General features: G+C 40.1%; 2 protein-coding genes across 3 annotated transcripts; both read left to right on the top strand.

The window, feature by feature from the left end:
* The first annotated feature begins 3,203 nt into the window (after positions 1 to 3,203).
* Positions 3,204 to 11,524, top strand: LOC137286263 (uncharacterized). Of its 2 annotated transcripts, XM_067818015.1 has the most exons (7): positions 3,204 to 3,251; positions 4,633 to 4,967; positions 6,744 to 6,919; positions 7,329 to 7,385; positions 7,784 to 7,923; positions 9,696 to 9,855; positions 10,169 to 11,524. In XM_067818015.1, exons 2-7 carry the CDS (start codon positions 4,904 to 4,906, stop codon positions 10,319 to 10,321), a joined length of 750 nt encoding a protein of 249 aa, XP_067674116.1. In that variant the 5' UTR covers positions 3,204 to 3,251; positions 4,633 to 4,903; the 3' UTR covers positions 10,322 to 11,524. The 2 variants fall into 2 exon arrangements, with proteins under 2 accessions (XP_067674116.1, XP_067674115.1); XM_067818014.1 differs by lacking the exon at positions 3,204 to 3,251 and having other exon boundaries at positions 4,539 to 4,967.
* A 1,628-nt stretch (positions 11,525 to 13,152) lies between these two features.
* Positions 13,153 to 25,639, top strand: LOC137286262 (uncharacterized). The gene is made up of 6 exons (XM_067818012.1): positions 13,153 to 14,111; positions 22,317 to 22,546; positions 22,674 to 22,730; positions 23,623 to 23,762; positions 24,154 to 24,313; positions 24,779 to 25,639. The coding sequence occupies exons 1-6, from the start codon at positions 14,051 to 14,053 to the stop codon at positions 24,920 to 24,922; spliced, it is 792 nt and encodes a 263-aa protein (XP_067674113.1). The 5' UTR covers positions 13,153 to 14,050; the 3' UTR covers positions 24,923 to 25,639.
* Positions 25,640 to 26,851: the final 1,212 nt, after the last annotated feature.

Genomic DNA, 26,851 nt, shown 5'->3' with positions numbered 1-26,851 from the left:
GTGCACATGGTGGAAACCAGTTTCAACCTGTATTACAACCTGTTTTAATCAGTCACGCGAAGAACTGGTGCTAATTGCTGTGACCGTCTGGCCTTCGTCTGAGTGTTTTATACGAACTTACTATTTGTTATATAAATTCCACTGTTAGATTCCAGCTATATCAGCAGCGAGTACTTATGAATCCATTTTACTGTGATATGAGGTGTTCACGAAAACTGTAACGTATCCTGTCCAGCAGTGTGGTAGCAGTCGCGTAGACGCACACACAAACGTGTAGGTCGTTTTTCACCTAACAAACAAAGGAAAAGGCTCTTTTCCGCAATCAATAAAGAACTGTCGAGGGTTGTAAAATGTCTAGTCTCATGTGGACTTGGATGATATGGGCTCCAATGCCAAAAGTGATCATAAACATGTGACCCCCGTCATCAACACTTACTACAAAACTGCTACTGAATCTCTCCTAGACGTGTAACAGGCGGTATATTATGTTAATGATGTCTTTGTTAGGTACACGTTCCAGTACTGTATCCGGGACTCGACCCTACTCTCTCCTAGTGTAAGACACCAAACCTCTGTACATGCGAGGTCTAAACGACAGTGTCTGTTAATCTAACGGATGTGGCCGTGGCGCCTTCAGCGCTTTTAATGTGGGTGTCGTGGTGGCTGAGTGGGTTAGATCGCCGACTTAGTGTGGCGACTACCCTCGTCACAAATGTTGGATTTTACCACTTTCTAGAAGCCATTGCGTATTCATATTTAACCCGTGCCATTGTTCGTACGGTTATTTCAAATGTTGTCACGTTAAGATTATAAAATACAAATTGTGAACATCAGTATTAAACAGAATATTTTATTATTATAAGGAGTACTCCAAATCAGTGTGAAAAATGAGAAAACGAGGACACGTTGTTCTCTATATGCATGCAACATCACTAAAGTACTGTAGGGAATAGAAAACAAACACACAGTTTTTTATGATGTTTCTCTGTATCTCTAAAATTTACACAATTGCAAATAGCCTATGTCGAAATAACTCACATCGGCCTAACTGAGTTTTCAGTGGGATGCGTGACAGAATATCCAGAAAAGCCTGTTTACTCGCAAAGTCGGGCTCAGATTATTAAATATACGAATAGAAAAGTATTTGTCTTCAGATCAGACGATATAGTCCGTTAATTTGACTGAAAAGCGGACCGATGAATTGCAGTCTAGCTCAAACAGTAATAAGCATAACATACTCACTGAAACGCTGATCATAATCAGAACATCATACCAACTCTGTGAGGTTTTTGCAGCATTTTGTCCTAATAATAAAGATGTTGTTTAACAAACTATCCGTTAACGCTACTTCCCTCAATCATTTCATAACCACCATAAACCAAACAGAGACAATTACTTTGATATAAATAATGGGACAATATTTTGTCAAATCATCCATTGTCGCCTCAAGCTCGGCAGTACTGATCTAAACGGAGAGGGATGTAAGCGATATATCTGGGAAACATCTAAGTGTCCGTGTGGGCATTATAACGACGACGTTATTCACTATCCTTTTACAAGTCGGCACAATCAAAATTTAAGAACAACAATATTCAAGGATACCATGTTAAAACTAAATTATACGGTAAATGCGGTGAAAAACAAATAGTGACACTCTCAACTGATTAGACCAGCTCATCTCTAAAAGTAACCGCTTCTAGTGAATATAACCTCTACAAATATAATTCATGTATACGTATATAATTTAATGTGAGACAAGTTTTATATACTAGTATCTGATTTTCTGCGGAGCTAATTTGGTTGGTAAACATAACCAACACCATAACGAACATATTTATTTTTCATTTATATCTTATTTTGTCTCAATATTATTCTTTAGTTGTCATATAGTTCCAGCTTCTGGAACTATGTACGTTTATACAAATGCCGTGTCGCTTGTTTATAGTTCAATTATACAACAAAATAACTTCTTAATTCATTTACTGTGATGATATGATATATCGTGGAACTCGGTATATGTGCAAAGTATATCTATCTTCAATAACAATGACCTAATTAGCTTATGTAATTAGCAAATATTGTAGGATCCTGGTGTAGCTAGAATGGTTTATAGGAGTCTACTCACACACGCGCCTGTCTGACAGAATGGATTAACCCGACCTACTTAGGGTTTAGCTGTGTAAGTGAACCTTGTGAACAGAACACGTATTTTAATCTAAAAATTCACATATAGTGAGAAATTGATGTCTAATGGCATTTAGTGCTGGACAGTAAAATATAATGTGGAGTTCATCACAGATAGATGATGTATAAAATTGGCGGATTATTTTGCATCTTTCGTGTCGTAACAATGTCCCATGTCCCATCAATGTGCAATCGGTGGTTTGAAGTTTTGAAATTTAGCTAACCAGAAAGAACCGTCTTATCTGAGCTGACATTTCTACCCCCCAGCCCGACCCCAAACGGTCCATTCCGACAGTACTTCAACATACAAGCACGCTGAAGAGTTACTTCCCTTCCCTCGCACGTTCATGAACGTTAATCACATATTGATCGCATACCATTCACATCCGTGGATTAATATGGTATGTTTAGATTCTCAAATTCTACTTTTTAAATTCAGAAACACTAGGAAGGGTAAGGAATTGTAATCTTGAACCTCGTGCACCACACTTATTGTACCACTTCCTCTATCAGGAAGTGATACGACACAACGGGAGATTTGGTGTGACACTGTGCCCAGCACACTTTATGATGAACTCGTTAAAGTGTGAGTCTGCGGGTTGCTTGAAAGAATGTGTCCACCGAGGAAAGGTTCTTGGCTGTTTCATCAGAGTTTAGAAAGCGATTTGTACTACAGATAACGCTATATTTAGAAGGAGTTATGGCCCTTACCTTCTAGTTTAGATTGTTTGCAACAAAGTTTTAAGTAGATCAATGTGACACATTACTGTGTGACTAAAATACATAAAACCATAATATTGAATGGGAACACCGGTTTGTAATTAAGGGTATGAATAGTAGGTGTGATGTATTAAGCGATTTATACACACTATTTGTTAAATGACACCTATGTTGGTCATCGAATAAAACCGGAACTGGAAGATGGGACAGGTCTGGACATGTTTCAAGATATTACGTCATGCCCTCTACTTCGCGGAACGGACAACATCCAAACAAATATAAACTCATCTTGACATGTCTCGCCGCTGTTGCAACATCTACTCTCGTTACATTTCCGGTCGGGTTGGGTAATGTCATCACGTTTGTTTGTCGATATAACAAATACGCGGAATATTTTTAACAAAGGGAAAACAGAGAGGATAATATTAGCGTATATGTTTATATTAGTGGTTTTGTTGGTGGCACAGCAAATTAAGATTAGGGCGCACTAGGAATCGCTGCAGTCCTTGCAACTTGTTAATTCCTAAATTAATAAAAGCAGCATTTGTTTGAGTGGCATTGTAGAAGCTGAGAGTACAATATGGAACAAATGTTATGGATAACAACTTATTTATTAGTGCGCCATTCCGATACAGATTCTTGCAACTTTGACAAGCATACAAGAATGAATGACCGCATACAAGAATCTCACTCGCGAACTAAAAGAAGCTGTTATCCATTCGGTTCGTCCGAGAAAGAAACGTGAAGTACTAGTCCATCAATCAACAAGGTGCCCTGTTAAACAAAAGCGTCAAATTATGTTTAATAAGTCCTAATGTTTTGATGTCCTGAATGAAAATGATAGTTTTTATATCTAGGTGAGATGTCCAGCATATACAAAATTCGTCTTTCACCGACGTCGCTAGAGCCACTCTGTAAAGACATAATGTCCACGAAATTTTTGTCATTTATTACATTTGATAAGGCTGCTAATAAATAGTAAAGTAAATGGTGACAGCGGGAATCTTCAGACTAATTGACGACCGGTTGGTTCTGGTTGTGATGCCGATGAAAATAACATAAAAAGTATTCTGTATCCACATTAGCGCCAAGTGAGCGAGTTTCTAAATCAGCTAGAAACACAGATCCAAACGATCAGCACAGAATGAAAGTTAGTTTTAGTTAATCATGGCACCCCAATGCCGACTCATGATGTTCATCATAATTACATAGTGCTGAAACCTCTGGGAAACAGTTTCATGCAACTACGTGTATATTCATGAGTAGTTTATACAGAACGTCATTTACAGCATGTGTTTTACAAAATAGAAATTTCCTTATAATGACAGGAAGGTTTGTGTTAAGATATGGCAAAATATTTAAAATCCATGTACTACTAATGAATGCATGGAACATTATTATATATCTTATACCAAATTATAATATATGCTGGTGAAATATGAAACATATTAGCAGTAAATACAATACCACTGTTCCATACCAATGCAGTCTAACACAAACCGACTCAACTTGCAAGAAATAGAGCATATAATGTTAATGATTTTTCACTGAAGCGGGAGCTTGCCCCCAGGGTGTGGTCTCGAACACACTGCCCGGATATGCCTATAAAAAAAGCTTTTGTGCGATTATGTAACATATTCTACACAACAGAAAAAAATTAAACAATCATGTCACTATATATCCATTACTCGGACTGTCTAAACACGTGTTTTCAATACTCCCCAACAGCGAAGGTGGCGTCTGAAATGAATGTTTTGATCCAGCTTTGAACCACGTTACGCTCGAGGCAAAGACATTTCACTGAATTTCATGAAAAAGCCGTCCTACGCGCCCCAAACAGGTCAGACTTCGTAAACTCTCCGCACCATCGTGCCAGCCGCCGTCGATGCGAGGAGCTCCACTGTGAAGCATATAAATGCGTCTAACCCGCCTCTAATCGCCATCATTTTGTTGGAAAACTTCGCGGCAAGGATTACAGGTTAAACTACAGTATTCCACCATGGCGGCACGTAAAGGACATAACAACGCAAATGGAATTATCTCCGCAATTGTGCTGGTTTTTGGTAAGTGTTTGAAAAGAATGTTTTTTTCAGTTTTGGCGGCAGTTAAAGAGCTGTATAGGCGCTGCCAGTGTGCACGGAAAGCCGCGCTGGTTGGAAGTCAGCACTGTGAACGCTGGTTGCTCACAGCACGGGCGTCTTACCAGTGGCTGTACCTAATGGAGAGCAAGCTGGTTGTTTCCACTGTGTGCCATGTCACGTACGCGAGGAATGCCATTTAGCTATGCTACTTGACTTGACTGTAATTCCAGTTTGATCCATTTTCAATGACAAAAGTATAACGGTAACAAGAACAAAACGCCCAGTAGAGAATTTTGTTAAACGCCAACAGAGGGCAAGAAGTATGGAATATTTCACAAATTTCAGGTTTGGACACTAATTGCAGCTTTAGTGGTGTCAAGAAATTAAGACAGTTTTGAAGGAGATGGAATGGACATATGTTTTAAAGAAAACAGCTTTTATAATCTTTGTGAGAATTCTGGTTGTTGTACTTCTTTCAAGCCACGATTATACGTTTATGTTTTGTTCCCTGAACTGACCGCAAAACCATCTGAGACAATGAACTTGTTTCACAAGTCCGCAGTTTAACTGTCAGAACCCGGATCTGTGCTAAATACTGCCCTCTCAAACCGTTGTGCCGAGAAGAGATGAGTGTTGTGCGATCTAGAAAATTTTAGAGCGTATAGAGACAGAGTCGTTGAAATACCAGTGTATATCGTTGAAACAGTCCACACTGCTTGTAGGTCAAGGCGACCCGAGATGTCTTTGTTGGTTAACCGCGGACTGGAGTGAAGTGATGTAGCCGTGGTGTTTGTTCTCAGGGTGGTATGGGTCGGTACTGTGTCCAATGGTGTGCATTATCCAGCTTGGAGGGGGATGAGAAAATCTGCCATTCACTTGCCACGCCACATTAGGCATGGAGAATTAGAAAGAATTCCGCCTGTATCCCTCGCTGAACTTCATTCCTGCAAATCATATATCCCCTGAATATATATATTCCTGTCTGAGATGGAATAGTTTTAACATGTTTCTTTCATTGTATCTGAACAAACTCAAAGGTATATTCATCTTCTAAAAATGCCACCCAAAGAAATGCTTCCTCCTCGTTTATTTTAGGGAGATATGGAGGATGCCTTACTGAACAGAATAGTATTTATTCCAATTCATTTTTATGAATGGTACAGGAGTTCAGAATACATTACATAAAGGTACCATTTTTAAAATCTTTTAATTCTGAAATAATTATAGATATTTATCAGAAATTACGAGGTAGACATGTGATGGGTTTACTGTTATGCGACTTTGCAATTTTGCATAAATAATATAAATAATACTCTGGACCAGACAGTTAAGTGATCTACACACATTGGATAAGATGACAATTGACGTGTCACCCAAGTCATTAAACCTGATCCTCTTGTCATCGGTTGTGCATCCCTTGCCTTGATTGTCATTTGTGGATGAACGCCTTACCTTGATTGTCATCAGTGGTGATGCTTTGTCATCTGTTGTGTATGCCTAGCCTTGATACTCATCTGATGTGAATGCCTTCATAGCCATTGGTTGTGGACGCCTTGCCTTGATACTCATCTGATGTGAATGCCTTCATAGCCATTGGTTGTGGACGCCTTGCCTTGATGACCATAGGTTGTGGATGTGGTGGTTTGTCGGCAGTGTGTGCCTTGTACGATGTTCGTTTTCAACAATAGAATGTTTCATCCAGTTTGTCTGTCTTGTATCTTCCCATCCTTCATCTAATGCAGTGTTATCTTTTCCCAGGTATAATCCTCAGCATTGTGTTGAGTGTGCTGCTGAGGAAGGCGGAGAAGTTTGTGGTGAAAGAAGTCAACAAGCAGATGGACAGCAGTGACTTCAGAAGCCAGTTCCATAGTAGCGACCTTGACTCAAACTCCTTCGCCTATGCCAATGCGCCCATATGGTCCCTTGGATTTGCTGTAAGTTTCTCAGAATCCTAAAACTTGAACTTAAATCTGTAAACAAGATACCACATTTATTTAAAGTAGTTTTTGTGACAGTTGTCATCAGATAATTCAAAATCAATTTGTGAATATGGGACAGCGCAAGTAAATACAGTTCTTGACTCCTCAGCCCTATACTTTTAACTGCAACTATAAACATACTGTGTCAGGAAAGATTACTGCCTGCAACCCTGTTTGAAGAAAGCCTACCCTAAACCTAAACGTAATGCTAAATCTAAATCCTAACCCCTAGAAATAATCATCATATGTAGAACACATTTCAAACATTATTTACAGAGAAATTGCATTGTGTGTCAGCTATAGTTGAAGTGTCCGTATGTACATTTTGAATCACTTTACAGACATTTGTGTCATGTTGTTCCAGTACATTGTTCCCGGGCTGATCGGCTGTCTCTCGGCTTTCACCCAAAAGAAGGCAGCGGTATGTGCTCACATTGTGGTCTATGCATTATTCAGTAGTGTTCCACTGATCTTAGTCTTGTTCCAGTGGTCCCAAACTGCTTGTTTGATTGGATTCCCAATATGGATTCATTATGAGAAAATACATAAATGGCAACTGTATAGGCAATATTTAAATTGGCAAATTTAGAACCACCTACTGTCTCTTTGGTCACTGCTTGCTGACAAAGTACATGTTTTTGTTCTGTCCTTGAAAACATGTCCTCCCTGCTGATACATCGCCCACATGTTGTCATGCTCCGTTGTCCAGTACATATGTTCATGTTGCCATGTCCTGTCTCCTTCAGTACATCGCCCACATGTTGTCATGTTCCGTTGTCCAGTACATATGTTCATGTTGCCATGTCCTGTCTCCTTCAGTACATCACCCACATGGTGTTCAGCATCATCACTCTTCTCGTGATGGGAATCTTCTTCATCGTGGGAATCTTGGCCATGGCAGGATTGGCAGTGTCTCATCCCAGCCAGTGTACACCCCTAGGGCAGCAGTGTGTCTGCACGTAAGTCACCAGCTGGATAGATAAATGGACAAGTGTGTGGTCTGAAAACAGATGAGAATTGTTCAGATTTGATCGTGCTGGGTAATTCTTGTGAATTGTCTAAGCTAGTGGTCCTCAAAACCCCTGACTCAGTTTACCTCTTTTTGTCACTTCTACCCATTGTCATCCTTTTGGTTTTTAATAGTAAGGAACCATTTCAACTGAAAAGGAGCCCCAATGAGTTGGGCGATTCAGGACCTGGGGAAATCTAGACTTCCTTCATTTTGATTGTGAGTCAGGGACAGAGTCAAACATGGAATGTAAGGGAACATAGTCCTCTAGTACTTTATACTCTGATATGCTTTTCACTCGCGTGCAAAAGAAATGTCCCCAAAATATAAATTATGATAACTGTCGTCTAAAGTGGCAATGTACGTGAATCATGGTTGGGAGGACATCCCCTAAACACAGATTAACATTGCATGTGAAGGAAAAGAACCTGCTACATCTTTTAAGTGGTTAAAATGACTTTGAGCGCCAAAACTTCTCGAAAAGTACCTGTATGCAGTCTGTATAGAAAACACAAGCTGAACTGTTCCATCATCACTTACACAAGTATGACCAACAAAACATGCCTCCATTTAACATCAGAGCAAAGAACGAGCAGTTGTTCTGCTATAGGTGGGAACCACATACTCTCATGTTGCAAAAATCAATGGCTGTGCAAAGCAAAAAAAGTTGGTGGATTAGTCACTCGCTTAAGACACACTGGCTGGACAGCAGACTGGCCAGGGAGCGGAAGACCAAGGCCCCCCCTACCCCCCAGGAAGAGCACCATCAGGTGCTTCATCTGAGGAACGGATTTGTAACTGCCGTCATTAGCAGCGAAAGATCTTGGGCATGGACTCTGCAGATGGACAGTAAACAGGTGTCTTAGTGCTCATGGTATACATGCCTACCGAACATTTAAGGTCATGATGTTGACATGTGAACATTGTTGTACATTGGCATGGGCCAGGATTGTTTGTCAGTGGAAGCAATGAAATAGGTGTCGAGTAATTCACAAATGACAGCAGGTTCTAAGTTAATGGGAACCGATGGTGTGGTACATGTCTCAGCACCTGTAGGACCAACGTAAACATCGCATCCACAAGCATTAACCGTCTCCCTTGACCAGGAATGTGTTGATTCAGGCTCTTCAGGGACAATGGCGAAGGGTACCATATCACATGATCAGATGACTTGTCCACTGTACGACGTCAAGGCATGCATCAATGCCGGAGGTGGCTGGATGCTTTACTGGAGATTTTTCTGCCTTTTGGAATTTTTTTTTTAATCCTGTGTTTGTGCTTCCAAACTTGGCAACCAACCGTTGTTTCTAAACATAGCCTATAAACATTTTAAATCGATCTGTTAGCCTACTGATTTGTAAAATATAGTTTATTTACTGGTATGAGATCTTGAACATACTTATCGTTTGTCATTGTTTGAGAGAGGATAAGGTACTTACATTTCATTTGCACGCAAGTTTAGGGTATCTTCACTGATTTTCACAAAACACAACTTCTGCCGCTGCATCAATTCATGTGACAAAGAGCTGAACTATACATATTTTTTTTTTGTTTAACAGTGTTGCAAAGTTGCACAAAAAGAGTTGAAAACATCGAAGTATCTTGAACAACTGACTTCAAAACACTTTGACCAGTTTTATTCAGCATTCTAACCAACACTTCCACCATTACTGATAGAATGAAGAATGAGTTTTCCATGTCCAGATGTGTTGTCTATTACAGAACTGGTGACTTCTCCAGTCCAGCCACCCTTGACATGACCTGTGATGACATCAAGAGCCTCTATGCTATGGCTGTTGTGATCATCCTGGTCCTGGTCTTTGCCTGGATCCTCACCCTTGTTAGCACCATCCTGTCCGGGATCATGGCCTGCAGAAATGAGGTTAGCCCAAATACATACAATAGCCTTTTCTTCTGATTGTCGTTGCTCCTGGCCTACATGTGCTTAATTACCACTAAATTAGATTGGCAGTCCAGTTTGTCTTTGCGGATTGTTTGTGTGATGGCTTGGGTGTTTCTTCATCACTATATTATCTTGTATCCTTCAATTACTGACTTTGTACTATAGCATTCAGTAATATAATTGTTTCATAAATATGTAGATTTTGTTGTTAGTGCTTTGTCTGACTATGTGGGTTCAGTTGATATTCTGAATTTTAACAGTATTCCTCATTCTACAATAACTTTTTCTTCAGCCTGTTGGTGGTGTGGTCATTCAAGGGACCCCCGCTGCGACCACCGTGGTTCACACCCGCGTGATGGGAATGGAAGTTGCCCACCCACATGTCCAGTACCAACCCCCTCCCACTCACGACAATGCCAAGCTGGTCTACAATATGGAGTACTAGACATGTTGCTGATACAGGTCTCGTCAGCATATTCTGTTGCCCTTTTCATACTGTTTAACTAAAATTGCTTTAAGTGATGTCATAGTTAAAAAGGATTTATTTTTTTTTATATCGTAATGTTTCACCAGTAAAATCACTAAGTGATTCAGAGATGGTCATGTCAGGAAGCCAGCTTGGTTTATGTAGGTGTTATTGTAAACTATGACTAATTCCTGTAAAAAAAGGGAATTGCTAGAAAGCACCAAAAAGGCAATAGTCCATAAGAATTCACCCAGTGACACATTTTTTCACTTAAGTATTTTCTGAAGTTTAACTTCAGTGTTTTTTGGTCTCCTTTTCCAGCTTGTGTTGGCATGCATTTGTACTTACTTGTCTGCATAATGTAGAGACCAATATGTATCTATTTTAGCCATGTGTTTATTTACAAAGGTCATTTTAACATTTGTTGTACTACTGATTTCTAAGTGCTTTTTCTATTATGTGTTGTGCAGATATTAGTTTCATTATCCTCAAGCATTTATTTCCTTAATTATGCCCCAGTTTGAATCGTGCACTTTGAATCGACCCTGTTTAACCCTGGGGTCTCTCTACTGGTTATGTCTCTTACAAAGTAACGCAGGCCAGGTGAAAATGGTCTTAGTGGACCTACAGTGACAGTCTTGTGAATTACAAAATGCTTTATCTGTGCAACAGAACCTAATGTGGCCTTAAACAACCAACTTTACATGTCAACACAACTTTATTGCCTTCAACCTTGCATGTAACAAGTTACTGTCTGCTTGAGGGGACACACTGAGTGACTCCATTAAGGAAGCTCTTGGATTTCGTGTTTGCCCTATAGCTTTTCTCTGCATTTTCTCTGCTTTGTTATTTTTCTGTTGATAGATCTCTTTGAATATTGTACCTAAATATAGGTTATCAAAGATCTTGTTTTAAGTTCATGGACCTCTTAGTTCTTGACTTTGATTATATGATAGAGGATCGATTATCTGTTTCTTGAATCTCAACTATCCCTGCCTTGTTCAGTTAGGCACCCACAGCAGTATCTACCAGGGTAGCAGGTCGCCCTTTTTATCTCACTGAAAACTACACCACCTTGTTGTCAACCCTTTTTTGTCTATGATCTTTACTTGTATATTCTAAGATTACTTTTCTTTTGCTGTCTTTGTTAAATGTTTTTAGAAAATAAACAGTACTTCCAAATCTGTGTTTTGGTTTTAGTTGTATGGGAGGGTAGTGTTTATTTGATGGGCCAAACGTAAGGATATGGTGACACCATCGTGCACGTCCTTCAAACGAGGAACATTATCATTGTTTTGTTTGTTTTTTCTTTAGATGAGAGTAAATTTACCTGGAGCTAGTGGGATTCTGCAAAAGCAGAATGGCTTGCAAGGCCTTATTAATGATGTCTCGTGTTTTTATCCTTGAGTTTCTTGTAGTTACATGAGGAAAGACTTGTACCTAGTGTTGCAAGAGTAGCATGATCCCCCCCCAGGGAGTTGATTGATATTTTCCACTTGAGATTTACATGAATTGATTTAGCCGATTTAAAGAAAAAAGAAAACTCTTAACAGTGACAGTTTACGCTCACTTTGTAAATTTTTCAAAACATTGCGTTTATTTTTGTGTTCAGTATATTCCAAAGGTTGTCGAGTTCTGAAACTTCAGGGATGTAACCAAGAGGCATCAGCGTGCAACAGAAATCTGTCATCTAAATAGAAGAGTACACGTTAATGTATTGACTCTAATGCTCTCCACCTTCATGTGGTCTACCAGCGCCTTGTCAGGGTGTCTGCAATAGGACTACACTATATACTGTTGACTTGTACATGATAGCTTTTGCATGTCCGTCTGAACCATTTGACCATATTACCTGGCGATACTATTTAAGTATGGATTATCTCCTGGCTTCCCTTTGTCCGTTGCTGATAGTGATAGCTTCCCATGTTAAGTGTCCTTTTGTTATGTTATCCATTTTGTTGCACGGCATCCAAGACTTCATTCGTCTGAAGTAAGAGAAGGCAAGAAAAATGGTGTTCCTTACAATATAGCCACCGACACTTCTATATTTCTCCCTGTATACGTATCGCTTCCAAACGCTACTCAAAAGATTCAGATAACATGGCACTTGTCAGCGTCTGAAAAGGGAACACAGTAGAGGCTGGAAACTGTAGAGGTGACAACTGTCTATTTTACATGCTGCTAAGATACGTTATTGCTCTTAAAATACTTCGAAGGTTCGAGTTTACACAGCAGGAATTGTTTTAAGTGCAACAATCGGTTTGACCGGAAGCCTATTGGTGCCACTTTGTACTTGTAACAAGGATCGCGCCAAATAGCGAGGTCTAAGTATTATTTGCATAGAGGTATGCATCATATGCGTTGGGCTTTTCTTGTGGCATTGGTACTTTTCCAAACTGCCACCTACTTTCAAACACGCATCAAGGGAACAAAGACATGACGTCACACAAAGGGCTATCGGTGGGAAATACTTATTCTGAAAAGTATACACCTTTCTTGTAATTGTACCTCAGTGTGAAAAGATCACTTTACGGGCATTCATTTACTCGTGCCAATGACAAAATGTTGGCTTGCACATTATCATAATATACAGGAGATTGCTTAGAGTTATTAACAGATGGGAAAAGGCTTATTCTGCTTCTAAAACGGTGAAAATGTTACGAAAATGAACACAATATAGTCCCTTGTTATTGTTTATCCACACCTGGAGGCAGGTAACATGCCATGAAAGACGCCAGCGTCTGGTGTGACCACCATGTGCGTTCATACAGCCGAGCAACATTGTCTACATGGGCACTGTTGCCTCAGTTGTCATCAGAGCTACACAGCAAGCGTAAGCGGCTGGTTCTGGTCTTGCAGGTTCCACTGCATCACAGACAGTATCTTTGGGGAGAGATGATGTCAGTATCTCAAAGATATGCTGCCTCGACAGTCTTGCAACACTGCACAACAATTGAACAGGCAGTGTTCTGTTGCAACCTGGCGTTTTGTTCCAACATTTGCACAAAGAGTGGAACACGATCTCGAACGATGTCGGTCCTCTAGCATATCATTCAAAATGCCGTTAACATTGATGAGTTGATGTCTAGTACAGTCTTGTCCCCGAACCTCAGAAACTGTCAACAGTCTTGTCTTCTGAACCGCAGACACTGTCAACATTCTTGTCTCCTGAACCTCAGACACTGTCAACAGTCTTGTGTCCCGAACCTCAGAAACTGTCAACAGCCTTGTCTCCTGGACCGCAGGCACTGTCAACAGTCTTGTCTCCTGAAACTCAGAAACTGTCAACATGTAGTCTTGTCTCCTGAACCTCAGAAACGTCAACAGACTTATCTCCTGAACCACAGACACTGTCAGCATACAGTCTTGTCCCCGAACCTCAGAAACTGTCAACAGCCTTGTGTCCTGAACCGCAGAGTTGGTGAACCTATAACCCACATCTTCACAGGTGTAATAGGCAGGTGGGTCATGGAACAGTCACGACTCATGTATAGAATATCACATTATAACAATGTCCTCATTCAACGTGCTTACGTCACGCACGGCTGTTTGCGTGATTATCGACTGCGCCAGGCTGTGCCATTGTAGGTCCGCTATCGACAGCGAGGCTGTACTTACCCATTATATATAGCTGTTATTCAGGTACCCGAGCATTTCTTGTCAGCTTCTCTTGACGGGCAAAACACAGTGACATTGCAGTTTTCAGCCATGGGAAAAAACGGGCAGAACATCGCTCACGGGGTAATCTCCGGAATTGTTTTAATTGCTGGTGAGTATTTAGGCTAAAACTCATAACAGGGTTATAAGGATATCGCCCTTAATACATTGGGAACATGTTGACATGAATATGTTTACCTGGGCGTGTGTGAGTGTACAATATTGACATTAACATTTTGAACCCGGGCAAACTTGGAGGGGTTGTATACTGGTGCGTTGGAAAATGTTGGCTCTATAAATCGTTGACACTTGGAATCTACACTGTTCAAGGTATCCCGACATAGAGTTACTTCTGATTTCCAAAGAAATTTGTTTTTATGAAATGCCTTTTGTTGATTATATTCACACGGAAAAAAGCAAGAAAGGGCAACTGTTAAGCAGTGTGCCTAGTCCGTTTACCTAGTAAATTAGCGATAATATACCCAGTGGAACTGACTACAACTCAGATATACGTCCAAGTATTTTAAATTTAAAAATACTTGAATTAAGACTTAATAAATTCACTTCTTATCTCAGGCTTCATTAAACGAATGTATGTTTATGCACAATTACCCCACCACAGATTATCTTTTTACGATCTCGTTATTTGGACGTATTCCAATTATATAAGACAATTTGAACTAACTTCACCTTTAGTTAAATTCATTAACACTTCTCTGTATGGTAACTAGTATACACCTATAAATATTCATAGTATTAAAATGGTCTCAATTGGAATTAATTCCCCATCTAATCTCTAACTCATAAGACAATTACATCCGAAGTCACTGACATGTAGTTTTTTATACCAGTGTTGTAGCCAAAATTATGTATCGTTCTCTGCTTTTATGTAATGACGAAATACCCGTTTTTAAACCACTGTTGTGAGACTCAGGGTGGTTAGGAACATGAGTAATACTGTAGGGCATATGTACCAGGAGGATTTAAGGCCTGACGAGGAGTCTTGTGATTCGTGATCATGTGTACATGATGTATTATTTAGGTCAGTTTCTGACTAAGATTATCGTGTTCACAGTTCAGTGGGCTAAACCAGTCAGGCGGAACCGAACCTAGTCAAGCCACTGTCCCTCGGAGGAAAACAAACCGACAGTGTCACACCACTAACTGACCTAGGTGTACAGATATACCTAGGTGTATTGATAGGTAGTGTATAGGCCAAGGTGTATTCAAGGGTTATACACAGACCCAGGTGTATTCATAGCTTACAGACATACCTAGGTGTATTCATAGGTTGTACACGGGCCAAGGTTTATTCATAGCTTATACACAGACCTAGGTGTATTCATAGCTTACAGACATACCTAGGTGTATTATAGGTTGTACACAGGCCAAGGTTTATTCATAGCTTATACACAGACCTAGGTGTATTCATAGCTTACAGACATACCTAGGTGTATTCATAGGTTGTACACAGGCCAAGGTTTATTCATAGGTTGTACACAGGCCAAGGTGTATTCATAGCTTACAGACATACCTAGGTGTATTCATAGGTTGTACACAGGCCAAGGTTTATTCATAGGTTGTACACAGGCCAAGGTGTATTCATAGCTTACAGACATACCTAGGTGTATTCATAGGTTGTACACAGGCCAAGGTTTATTCATAGCTTACAGACATACCTAGGTGTATTCATAGGTTGTACACAGGCCAAGGTTTATTCATAGCTTACAGATATACCTAGGTGTATTCATAGGTTACAGGTATACATAGGTGTATTCATAGCATATAGACAGACCCAGGTGTACTCATAGCATATATACTGGCCTATGTGTATTCATAGCATAAAGACAAACCTAGGTATATTCATAGCATATAGACAGACCTAGATGTAGTCATAGCTTAAACATAGACCTAGGTGTATTTATAGCATATAGACAGACTCAGGTGTATTGATAGCATATAGACAGACTCAAGTGTATTTATATGATGTAGACAGACTTAGGTATATTCATAGCATATAGCCAGACTCAGGTGTATTTATAGCATGTAGACAGACACAGGTGTATTTATAGCATGTAGACAGACTCAGGTGTATTCATAGTATATAGACAGGCTCAGGTGTCTTCATAACATATAGACAAACTCAGGTGTATTCATAACATGTACACAGAATCAGATGTATTCACAACATATAGACAAAGTCAGGTATATTAACAACATGTAGGCAGACTCAGGTGTATTTATACCATGTAGACAGATTCAGTTGTACTGATAGCATATAGCCAGACTCAGGTGTATTCATAGCATATAGACAGACTCAGATGTATTCATAGCATGCAGACAGACTCAGGTGTATTCATAACATATAGACAGGCTCAGGGGTACTGATAGCATATAGCTAGACTCAGGTGTATTTATAGCATGTAGACAGACTCAGGTGATTTCATAGCATGTAGACAGACTCAGATGTATTTACAGCATGTAGACAGACTCAGGTGTATTCATAAGATATAGACAGACTCAGGTGTATTCATAACATATAGACAAACTCAGGTGTATTCATAACATATACCAAGGCTCAGGTGTATTGATAGCATATAGCCAGACTCAGGTGTATTTATAGCATGTAGACAGACTCAGGTATATTCATAGCATGTAGACAGACTCAGGTGTATTCAAAACATATACACAGGCTCAGGTGTATTCATAAGATATAGACAGACTCAGGTTTATTCATAACATGTAGACAGACTTAAGTGTATTCATAACATATAGACAGGCTCAGGTGTATTCATAGCATATAGACAAACTCAGGTGTATTCATAACATATACCAAGGCTCAGGTGTATTGATAGCATATAGCCAGACTCAGGTGTATTTATAGCATGTAGACAGACTCAGGTGATTTCATAGCATGTAGACAGACTCAGGTGTATTCATAGCATATAGACAGACTCAGGTGTATCCATAGCATGTAGACAGACTCAGGTGTATTTATAGCATGTAGACAGACTGAGGCGTATTCATAGCATATAGACAGACTCAGGTGTACTGATAACATATAGAGAGACTCATGTGTATTCATAACATGTAAACAGACTCATGTGTATTCATAACATATAGAGAAACTTAGGTTTATTCATAACATGTAGACAGACTCAGGTGTATTCATAAGATATAGACAGATTCAGGTGTACTGATAGCACATAGCGAGACTCAGGTGTATTTATAGCATGTAGCCAGACTCAGGTGTATTTATAGCATGGAGACAGACTTAGGTATATTCATAGCATGTAGACAGACTCAGGTGTATTCATAACATGTAGACAGACTCAGGTGTATTCATAGCATGTAGACAGACTCAGGTGTATTCATAACATGTAGACAAACTCAGGTGTATTCATAGCATATACACAGACTCAGGTGTATTCAAATCATATACACAGACTCAGGTGTATTCATAACATGTAGACAGAGTCAGGTGTATTCATGGCATATAGACAGACTCAGGTGTATTCATAGCATATAGCCAGACTCAGGTGTATTCATAACATATAGACAGACTCAGGTGTATTGATAGCATATAGCCAGACTCAGGTGTATTCATAACATGTACACAGACTCAGGGGTACTGATGGCATGTAGGTAGACTCCGGTGTAGTTATAGCATGTAGACAGACTCAGGTGTTTTCATAGCCTGTAGACAGACTCAGGTGTATTGATAGCATGTAGACAGACTCAGGTGTATTCAAACATATAAACAGACTCAGGTGTATTCATAACATGTAGACAGACTCAGGGGTATTCATAACATGTAAACAGACTCAGGTGTATTTATAGCATGTAGATAGACTCAGGTGTATTCATGGTATGTAGACAGGTGTATTCATAACATGTAGATAAACGCAGGTGTATTCATAGCATATAGACAGACTCAGGTGTATTTATAGCATGTAGACAGACTCATGTGTATTCATAACATGTAGACAGACTCAGGTGTAGTGACAGCATATAGCCAGACTCAGGTGTACTCATAGCATGTAGACAGACTCAGGTGTATTCATAACATATAGACAAACTCAGGTGTATTCATAGCATGTAGCGAGACTCAGGTGTATTGATAACATATAGAAAGACTCAGGTGTATTCATAAGATATAGCCAGACTCAGGTGTATTCATAAGATATAGATAGACTCAGGTGTATTCATAGCATGTAGACAGACACAGGTGTATTTATAGCATGTAGACAGACTCAGGTGTATTCATAGCATATAGACAGACTCAGGTGTATCCATAGCATGTAGACAGACTCAGGTGTATTTATAGCATGTAGACAGACTGAGGCGTATTCATAGCATATAGACAGACTCAGGTGTACTGATAACATATAGAGAGACTCATGTGTATTCATAACATGTAAACAGACTCATGTGTATTCATAACATATAGAGAAACTTAGGTTTATTCATAACATGTAGACAGACTCAGGTGTATTCATAAGATATAGACAGATTCAGGTGTACTGATAGCACATAGCGAGACTCAGGTGTATTTATAGCATGTAGCCAGACTCAGGTGTATTTATAGCATGGAGACAGACTTAGGTATATTCATAGCATGTAGACAGACTCAGGTGTATTCATAACATGTAGACAGACTCAGGTGTATTCATAGCATGTAGACAGACTCAGGTGTATTCATAACATGTAGACAAACTCAGGTGTATTCATAGCATATACACAGACTCAGGTGTATTCAAATCATATACACAGACTCAGGTGTATTCATAACATGTAGACAGAGTCAGGTGTATTCATGGCATATAGACAGACTCAGGTGTATTCATAGCATATAGCCAGACTCAGGTGTATTCATAACATATAGACAGACTCAGGTGTATTGATAGCATATAGCCAGACTCAGGTGTATTCATAACATGTACACAGACTCAGGGGTACTGATGGCATGTAGGTAGACTCCGGTGTAGTTATAGCATGTAGACAGACTCAGGTGTTTTCATAGCCTGTAGACAGACTCAGGTGTATTGATAGCATGTAGACAGACTAAGGTGTATTCAAACATATAAACAGACTCAGGTGTATTCATAACATGTAGACAGACTCAGGGGTATTCATAACATGTAAACAGACTCAGGTGTATTTATAGCATGTAGATAGACTCAGGTGTATTCATGGTATGTAGACAGGTGTATTCATAACATGTAGATAAACGCAGGTGTATTCATAGCATATAGACAGACTCAGGTGTATTTATAGCATGTAGACAGACTCATGTGTATTCATAACATGTAGACAGACTCAGGTGTAGTGACAGCATATAGCCAGACTCAGGTGTACTCATAGCATGTAGACAGACTCAGGTGTATTCATAACATATAGACAAACTCAGGTGTATTCATAGCATGTAGCGAGACTCAGGTGTATTGATAACATATAGAAAGACTCAGGTGTATTCATAAGATATAGCCAGACTCAGGTGTATTCATAAGATATAGATAGACTCAGGTGTATTCATAGCATGTAGACAGACACAGGTGTATTTATAGCATGTAGACAGACTCAGGTGTATTCATAGCATATAGACAGACTCAGGTGTATTCATAACTCCCATATATCCGATGCATTAATGTACAGTACAAGGAGATGCTGTTCGTGAACTACTAAACATCACACACACACACATTCACACACACACTCACACAGACACACACACAGGCGGACAGGCACACACACACACACACACACTCACCCACAGACACAGATACACACACGCACACTCTCACACATACACTCTCACACACAGAGACACACACAGACACACACACGGACAAGCACACGCACGCACGCACTCACACACACACGCCAGGTCTAAAATGTTAGGATCAGGAAGATGTTTCTATTCATATTGTGAGTCATACTGTTTAAATGTCCTATTTAGAAGCAAAACTGAAGTTGAAATGCAAGTAATTGATCCGATTGTCATGAAGAACATATTTTCTTTGTTATCTAAGATTGAAAAATATATACTACAAAAAAAGAATTACTTTTGTCATGATTGCACTTTGACTTTTTGACTGATATGGATGAATACTTGCGAATCTTGAAAGGACGTTTATATTCCAATTGTGTTTGAGCGAAACGGATTGATAACATTGTTGATAATTGGCGATAACATTCAAGACAGAAAGAAACTCACTATTATTTGTCTCTTGAGTTGAAACAAATGTCGTCCTTCCTTTCTTGAGTTATCAGCTTGTGTTTTGTGAAAACCTACATTTATTGATATATCTTCCGTTTACGAGCCTTGAGCCGCGTCTAGAAACGACTGTCGACGCCCTATGATCATGACTTTGTTGGTTACAGCTGTTGCTAAGCAACTTATAATGGTCGTAAGAAGCCATTTCTTGGTCAGACTTGGATCGACTCTACGGCTCTGATAATTGCTTGGCAGGTGGTCGGGCTCTGATCATTCGAATGAATGAATGCATGAATGTTTTTATTTCTTCACATAAATATAACATCAGTTACATACATGCACATATGATATTTACAAAGTACGGATATTTACATCCAATGATAATCTAGAAAGTATACATCAATTAAATCTTTAAAGAATAGATATAGTTCGAAAAGTGTAATATGACGGTTTGCCACGCTGTTTCGTCAAGGTCAGAGATGTGAAGTTTTGCACCGCTAAAGAGTACAATGGCATCTTCATCATCATGTATTTTAATTAATACATATAAATCTACATCCAGTAGGTCAAGTAGTGTAAAAAAAATGATTTCTTTGGCTCATTACAGATTCACAATGTAAAATGAGTCATCGTACTTATTACAGAGCATACCTTCGTTTGAGAACTTGTCTTTAGAACAGGTGACGGCCTTTATAGTCTGGGTACAAATACATAAGAGTGTAAAGTCTATGTTTGATGTATTACAGCACATCTGGACATATCTTCTCTTATGGACAATCTTAATTTCCACTAAACTCCTTCATAAGAGAAGATGGAACTTACAGCTACTCTGCGCCAAGCTGTCTTTGACAGAGAAATACCAGTTTGCGCATGTCACTACATATTTCAGTACATTATACTTTCGTACAGTACACAACAAAGTGTTGCAAATACTGCGTGAGATAATATTTACATGAACAGTGAATTACTCACTGAAAAGAATGCGCAGGACAGAGTTTTCGTTGATGAATCTTCCAAGGAATAATAGTCTACACTTGCCAGTCCAGAGACCAAGCTTGGCACTTACCCGGATAGGTTGACATATTGGGTGTCCCTCCAAAATTGAACCGGTTTTTGATACCCTATGGTTACTCGTTTTAAACATTTTAATAATTTCGGTTTATCTAAGGATGAGTAAATACGTGTCAAAAACCGGTTCACTTTCTTTGGGACACCCGATACATCTGCTGAACCCATGAATCTTAGGAATTATCGTTGGGTATTTTACACCAAATCAGTGTTTTTGCCATATACCGTAGACATGGGTTCACAGCCATAGAAACCTGTAGGTAAAACCATACTTTTCCATATTATTAGCACATGTAACTGGATGTAACTGGATGTAACTGGATGTAACTCAGTACTGTTAATAACCAATGAGCGTTACGAATGTATGGATTGCCGGGCCTTTTGACAGTTAGCGAAACCTGTATCTTTACAAGGGAGATTTGACGAGAGTAGAACGAGACCATATGTTACTGATGGACTTATTAATGGAGGTGCCGCAAGAGGAGAATGAGAGCTCACGACAAGATTGTTTCACTTTCCGAAAAATGACAACAGTGCCTTTTAATGCACTATATGTAAAGCACCACCGTGAAGCATATTCTGGGACAATGCGCAATGAATTCTTCAGCCCCGACGGAGTGGTACTTAACCTATCATCAGCTGACAGGACTGATAGTACATCAGTACCATACAAACATATACTATTGTTACTAAGGCTTAATTCAGTTATTGAATCTTTTATAAAGACAAGGAAGAACCATGCAGACAAGACCTGCATGAAAAGGATATTTGAATGTTATTTGTATCTGGCGATGGTTTGGGTATTTTGTCAATACGAGTTACCTTCCCTTATACCGACCTTTGATTAGTCTGTAAAATGTTAATGAAACTATTGCGGGTAATATGACAATATACCACGAGAAATGATACTTGGTTTGTCGCAAATGCTACCAAAGAGCAATGCCTCTAGAAGCAGTGTATGAGTTATGAAGCAGGGTAGTTATGTACATTTGGTCAGAAACTATGCATTGTGTAACACTCGTTCTGTACCAGGAATCATCCTCTGCGTCGTGGTCAGTGTGGGCGTCCACAAGGTTGAAAAGTTGGTTGAAAAGTGGGAGCGACCTTATGGCCATGACGGACTTGAAGTTCCAAACCGTCGCATGGACGATTTCCTCATGGAACAAGATGAACACCACCGACCAGGACGCCATGCTCATCATCATCGCGAACACCACCGCAGACACCATGGCTTCATGATGCTGTGGGCGGTTGGCTTTGCCGTAAGTTTTCCTCAGACACAAACTGCTGTGTAGGAGAAAAGGACCCGACATTCTGGCGAACATTTGATTCATTTCGCTGATGTTCAAGGTATTTCAGTTATGGTGACATCACCTTCTGCTGTTTCAGTACATCCTGCCTGGCCTTTTCGGAGTAATTTCAGCCGTGACGAAGAAGAAGGGGGTGGTAAGTTGGACTTCCTTCGTGACGTGGCATCTCTTACTGGTCACTGTTCGTCAGAACAACACAGTGCTTTATTCACAATACACTCACATAGAGTTCTTTTGTCTCCAGTACATCAATAACATGGTGTTTTATTTTCTCCAGTACATCACTTACACGGTGTTTTATTGACCCAGTACATCACCCACATGGTGTTTTATTGCTCCCAGTACATCACCCACGTGGTATTTTATTGTCCCCAATACATCACTCACAAGGTGTTTATTCTCTCCAGTACATCACTCAGAGGGTGTTTATTCTCTCCAGTACATCACTCACGTGGTGTTCTGTTGTCTCCAGTACATCACTCACATGGTGTTCTATTGCCCCCAGTACATCACTCACATGGTGTTCTGTAGTCTCCAGTACATACTCACATGGTCTTCTATCGTCTTTAGTACATCACTCACATTGTGTTTTATTGTCCCCGGTACATCTCTCACAAGATGTTTTATTGTCTCCAGTACATTACCCACATGGTGTTCTATAGTCTCCAGTACATCACTCACATGGTGTTCTGTTGTCTCCAGTACATCACTCATATGGTGTTCTATTGCCCCCAGTACATATTCACATGGTGTTTTATTGCCCCCAGTACATCACCCACATGGTGTTCTATAGTCTCTAGTATATCACTCACATGGTGTTTATTCTCTCCAGAACATCACTCACATGGTGTTCTATTGTCTCCAGTACATCACTCACATGGTGTTCTGTTGTCTCCAGTACATCACTCACATGGTGTTCTGTTGTCTCCAGTACATCACTCATATGGTGTTCTATATTCTCCAGTACCTCACCCACATTGTGTTCTATATCCCCCAGTACATCACTCACACGGTGGTCTCCTTTCCAGTACATTACACACATGGTGTTCAGCATCATGTCACTCCTGATCATGGGCATCGCCTTCGTTGTGGGGGTGTTGGCGCTGGGTCGGTTGGCCGTCTCCCACCCCAGCCAGTGTGCTCCTCTTGGAGAGAAATGTCAATGCACGTGAGTGTTCAGCAGTGTTGCTAATCTGTATTTTCTGCAAGGTAATACTTAAGATATCATGTCTCAGTTTTTACAGAAGATTTTAAGTACGTTGCCACTGTATGTTATATAGCTAGATAGACTTATGTAGGAGAAAGGTTCATCCCGACTGAGTGTTCATAGCTTTTATGCGATTCTTTTCTTTGATAAATGACCTTGGTCTCGACTTCAAGCGCCATAGGTTACAACAATGTCGGCGTTAGCTGAAATACGCATCTAGATCTGCTTCTTACTATCAACATAGTCCTTCTGATGCTTCGGCCGAAGTGGTCAGTCATGTCAGAAACACAATTTAAATGTGTGTAGCGCATACTAGGCTTGTGTACTCTACATCTCTATCATGACATTCCAGCTCAGAGGAGATGGACGAGCCCGTGACACTCGACATTACCTGTGACAACCTCCACTGTCTCTACGTCATGTGCATCATCGTTGTCCTCGTCGTCGTCACCGGCTGGATACTCACCCTCGTCGGCACCATCCTCTCCGGCGTCCTCATCTGCAGGCGTGAGGTAAGCAGCGTCATTCCTCAGTGTCAGCCTATGACGTCACACACATACCCTTCCCCGGGATTGGGGGTAGAGGGATCCATAGCTGCTTGGCCTAAAGAATCGACCATGTAGATTTGCTGATCAGGCTGCAGTCTTTGTTGACTGCCTGTCATGTTACCCTGACAGCGGAAATCGCTGCTTACTGTCTCGATCACAGGATTACCTCGTCCGGAGCCCATCAGTATAAATCGTCACACGGTGGAAATACTGCTGCACCTTAAAACAATACAGCTGGTTGTTTGTAAATGACCTATGCCACTTTTGTTGTCAATAAGGTCATTTCTGATCATTTCAACCTTATTCAGACCAGATTTCTTGCATTTGCGTAAGTCTATAGAGTGTCAACGATGGTAAACATGTGACTACATATAGCTCTTATTTGACTTTTAGACAATATTGACCAGATGCAAATCCTTATATTTCCAGTCTGCCGGCGGTGTCGTCATTCAGAAAACCCCCATGGCTCCCGCGGTCGTCCATAGCAGTGTGCTTGGGTTCGGGGATGGCGAGAAGAAGGCACTCCCCCAGACTCACGACGCCGCCAAGCTGGTCACAAACATGGAGATTTAGACACCCCTATGTTTCAGGGAGACTCCATTTTGTAGATGATCGTCTTCGCATATCCAAGCTTTCTTTATTTTTTTACCTACTGTCCTGTTAATACTGAAAACTATTGTGCCAAGTTGGTATTATACAAGTTGTAGCAATGATCTGATTGAAATCTCATTAGGACAAGCCAACTGAGCGTGCACCTGTTGTAGCCACTTGTGACAGTCTCTCGTTTGCGCACTTTCATTCCGCAATTTCTGTTTATTCTTTACACGGGTGTTATCACTATTTTCTGTCGCATGTATATTAGGCAGATTTTGTCACAAGTTTGCAAGCGCAGGTCTGCGATTTCATTCTATTTTCAATATTTCTAACAAGTTATGAGATTTCCTATTTACGCTAACAAATATATTCCGTGTTGTTTTGACATAAACAGATTGTCCGCGCACAAATATATATATTGAAAAATCGATTTTTAAAAATGAAAATGTATACTGTACATTTAAGAATATTTCTTGTTGCTGGATTAAGACCTGTTAAAATACACAATATCAGTGAAACATAAAGTTATTGTAAGTTAGCCGAAGTACTTCCAGACAAAGCTGTGAGAAGGGGATTTTACCTTCTGTACTTAACTACATAATCCCTCCGAAATAATTTGGAATTAAACTTTACATTGTTGGTATTGTTAAGAAAGTTTTTTTTTTGAAAATAAAATGATGTATTTCTTTAGATAAAGTCTTTTAAAGCCTCATCTGTTTACATGTGTCCAACTCATTGTTCGCTGTTGTGACAACACGCGCTCACTTATTACCTCAGTTATATTGCTGCATCCATGATGGCCGACGTGCTTCAGAATGAGGCTATTTACTCTTTGCCCTTTTTCCACAGAATATGAAGTTCTTTCCTTGTAACCATTTTGCACCAACCGGACTAAGACACATACAACTATGTATAAACGTTATCTTGCAGGCAAACGGCGATCTATATAGGACGAACATTTTGAGAAGGGCATTACTGAAAGGTCATTTGGCTGTAAAACATTACTGCCAACACGACTGCTGGGACAGCGTGTTCTGCCCACTTACTCCCTGTATACAGCAACATCGCTAGGGTGATTAACGACTTGTGTTTGTCATTTATGAGTTGTTGTAAGTTAATGTACACTTCGGCGTTAAGCAACCAGCATGTATTCCGTCTTATTGAGTGAGACGGGTGGTACAGTGAGACAGGTGGTCTTATCGCAAACACCCGGTGTCTATACTGATTTCAGTGGTCCATCATCTTGTCATGACATATCCCGACTTACCCGTCCAATATGTTTCGGCAAATAATCGAATCTGTTTATTTTCTTGTACTGGCGTTTTATATCTACATGCAGGCTCTCGATACAGCACGCAGCTTGTATACAATTGTAAGTACGCTCAATCTGATGAGTGGACCGAATCAACAAAACTAGCGATCAAACAGTGAAGATCAATGTCAGCATATGTGGGTCACGTTGTTGTATGTATGACCTGGCGGTTGAGACATTAGGCCACTCTGTGAACAAAACTCCAGGGTTAGTCACGACAGGAAGATCCGTGGTACAATAGCTGGTGTACCGTGGCAGAGAGGAATGTGAAGTATGAATGGAACATCACCTGAGCTAGGTGTTGGTTTCTGGAACGTTCCGAAATGTAGAAGTATTAACTCCTACACATTCACCACTAAAGCAGTATTTCTGCAGTTTTGTGTTTTTGATTCACACATATCCAATATTTTCCGTGATGATGTAGAAATCGTGTATGTCCGTTTGTACCACCAATAGAAATCGTTTAGAATTATTTCATGTGGTTACTATTATGTTACGAACCAACCAAATCCGACCAACATACTAACTAACTAACCAGCCAAATACCCACCAACCCAACCACCCTCCAACCCAACCATCCACCAACCTAACCACCC

The sequence above is a fragment of the Haliotis asinina genome, chromosome 6, assembly GCF_037392515.1.
Source record: "Haliotis asinina isolate JCU_RB_2024 chromosome 6, JCU_Hal_asi_v2, whole genome shotgun sequence".
NCBI lineage: Eukaryota > Metazoa > Mollusca > Gastropoda > Lepetellida > Haliotidae > Haliotis > Haliotis asinina.
Note: the sequence above shows the minus strand (reverse complement) of the source record. Positions and strands in the feature narration are given on the sequence as shown.

What these genes read in the sequence shown, in the direction of transcription:
- LOC137286263 (XM_067818015.1), top strand. Translation starts at nt 4,904, where the DNA reads ATGGCGGCACGTAAAGGACATAACAACGCAAATGGAATTATCTCCGCA. An exon ending in TATGGTCCCTTGGATTTGCT is followed by an intron (nt 6,920 to 7,328) that starts GTAAGTTTCTCA and finishes ATGTTGTTCCAG; the next exon opens with TACATTGTTCCCGGGCTGAT. An exon ending in TCATGGCCTGCAGAAATGAG is followed by an intron (nt 9,856 to 10,168) that starts GTTAGCCCAAAT and finishes CTTTTTCTTCAG; the next exon opens with CCTGTTGGTGGTGTGGTCAT.
- LOC137286262 (XM_067818012.1), top strand. Translation starts at nt 14,051, where the DNA reads ATGGGAAAAAACGGGCAGAACATCGCTCACGGGGTAATCTCCGGAATT. An exon ending in TGTGGGCGGTTGGCTTTGCC is followed by an intron (nt 22,547 to 22,673) that starts GTAAGTTTTCCT and finishes CTGCTGTTTCAG; the next exon opens with TACATCCTGCCTGGCCTTTT. An exon ending in TCCTCATCTGCAGGCGTGAG is followed by an intron (nt 24,314 to 24,778) that starts GTAAGCAGCGTC and finishes TTATATTTCCAG; the next exon opens with TCTGCCGGCGGTGTCGTCAT.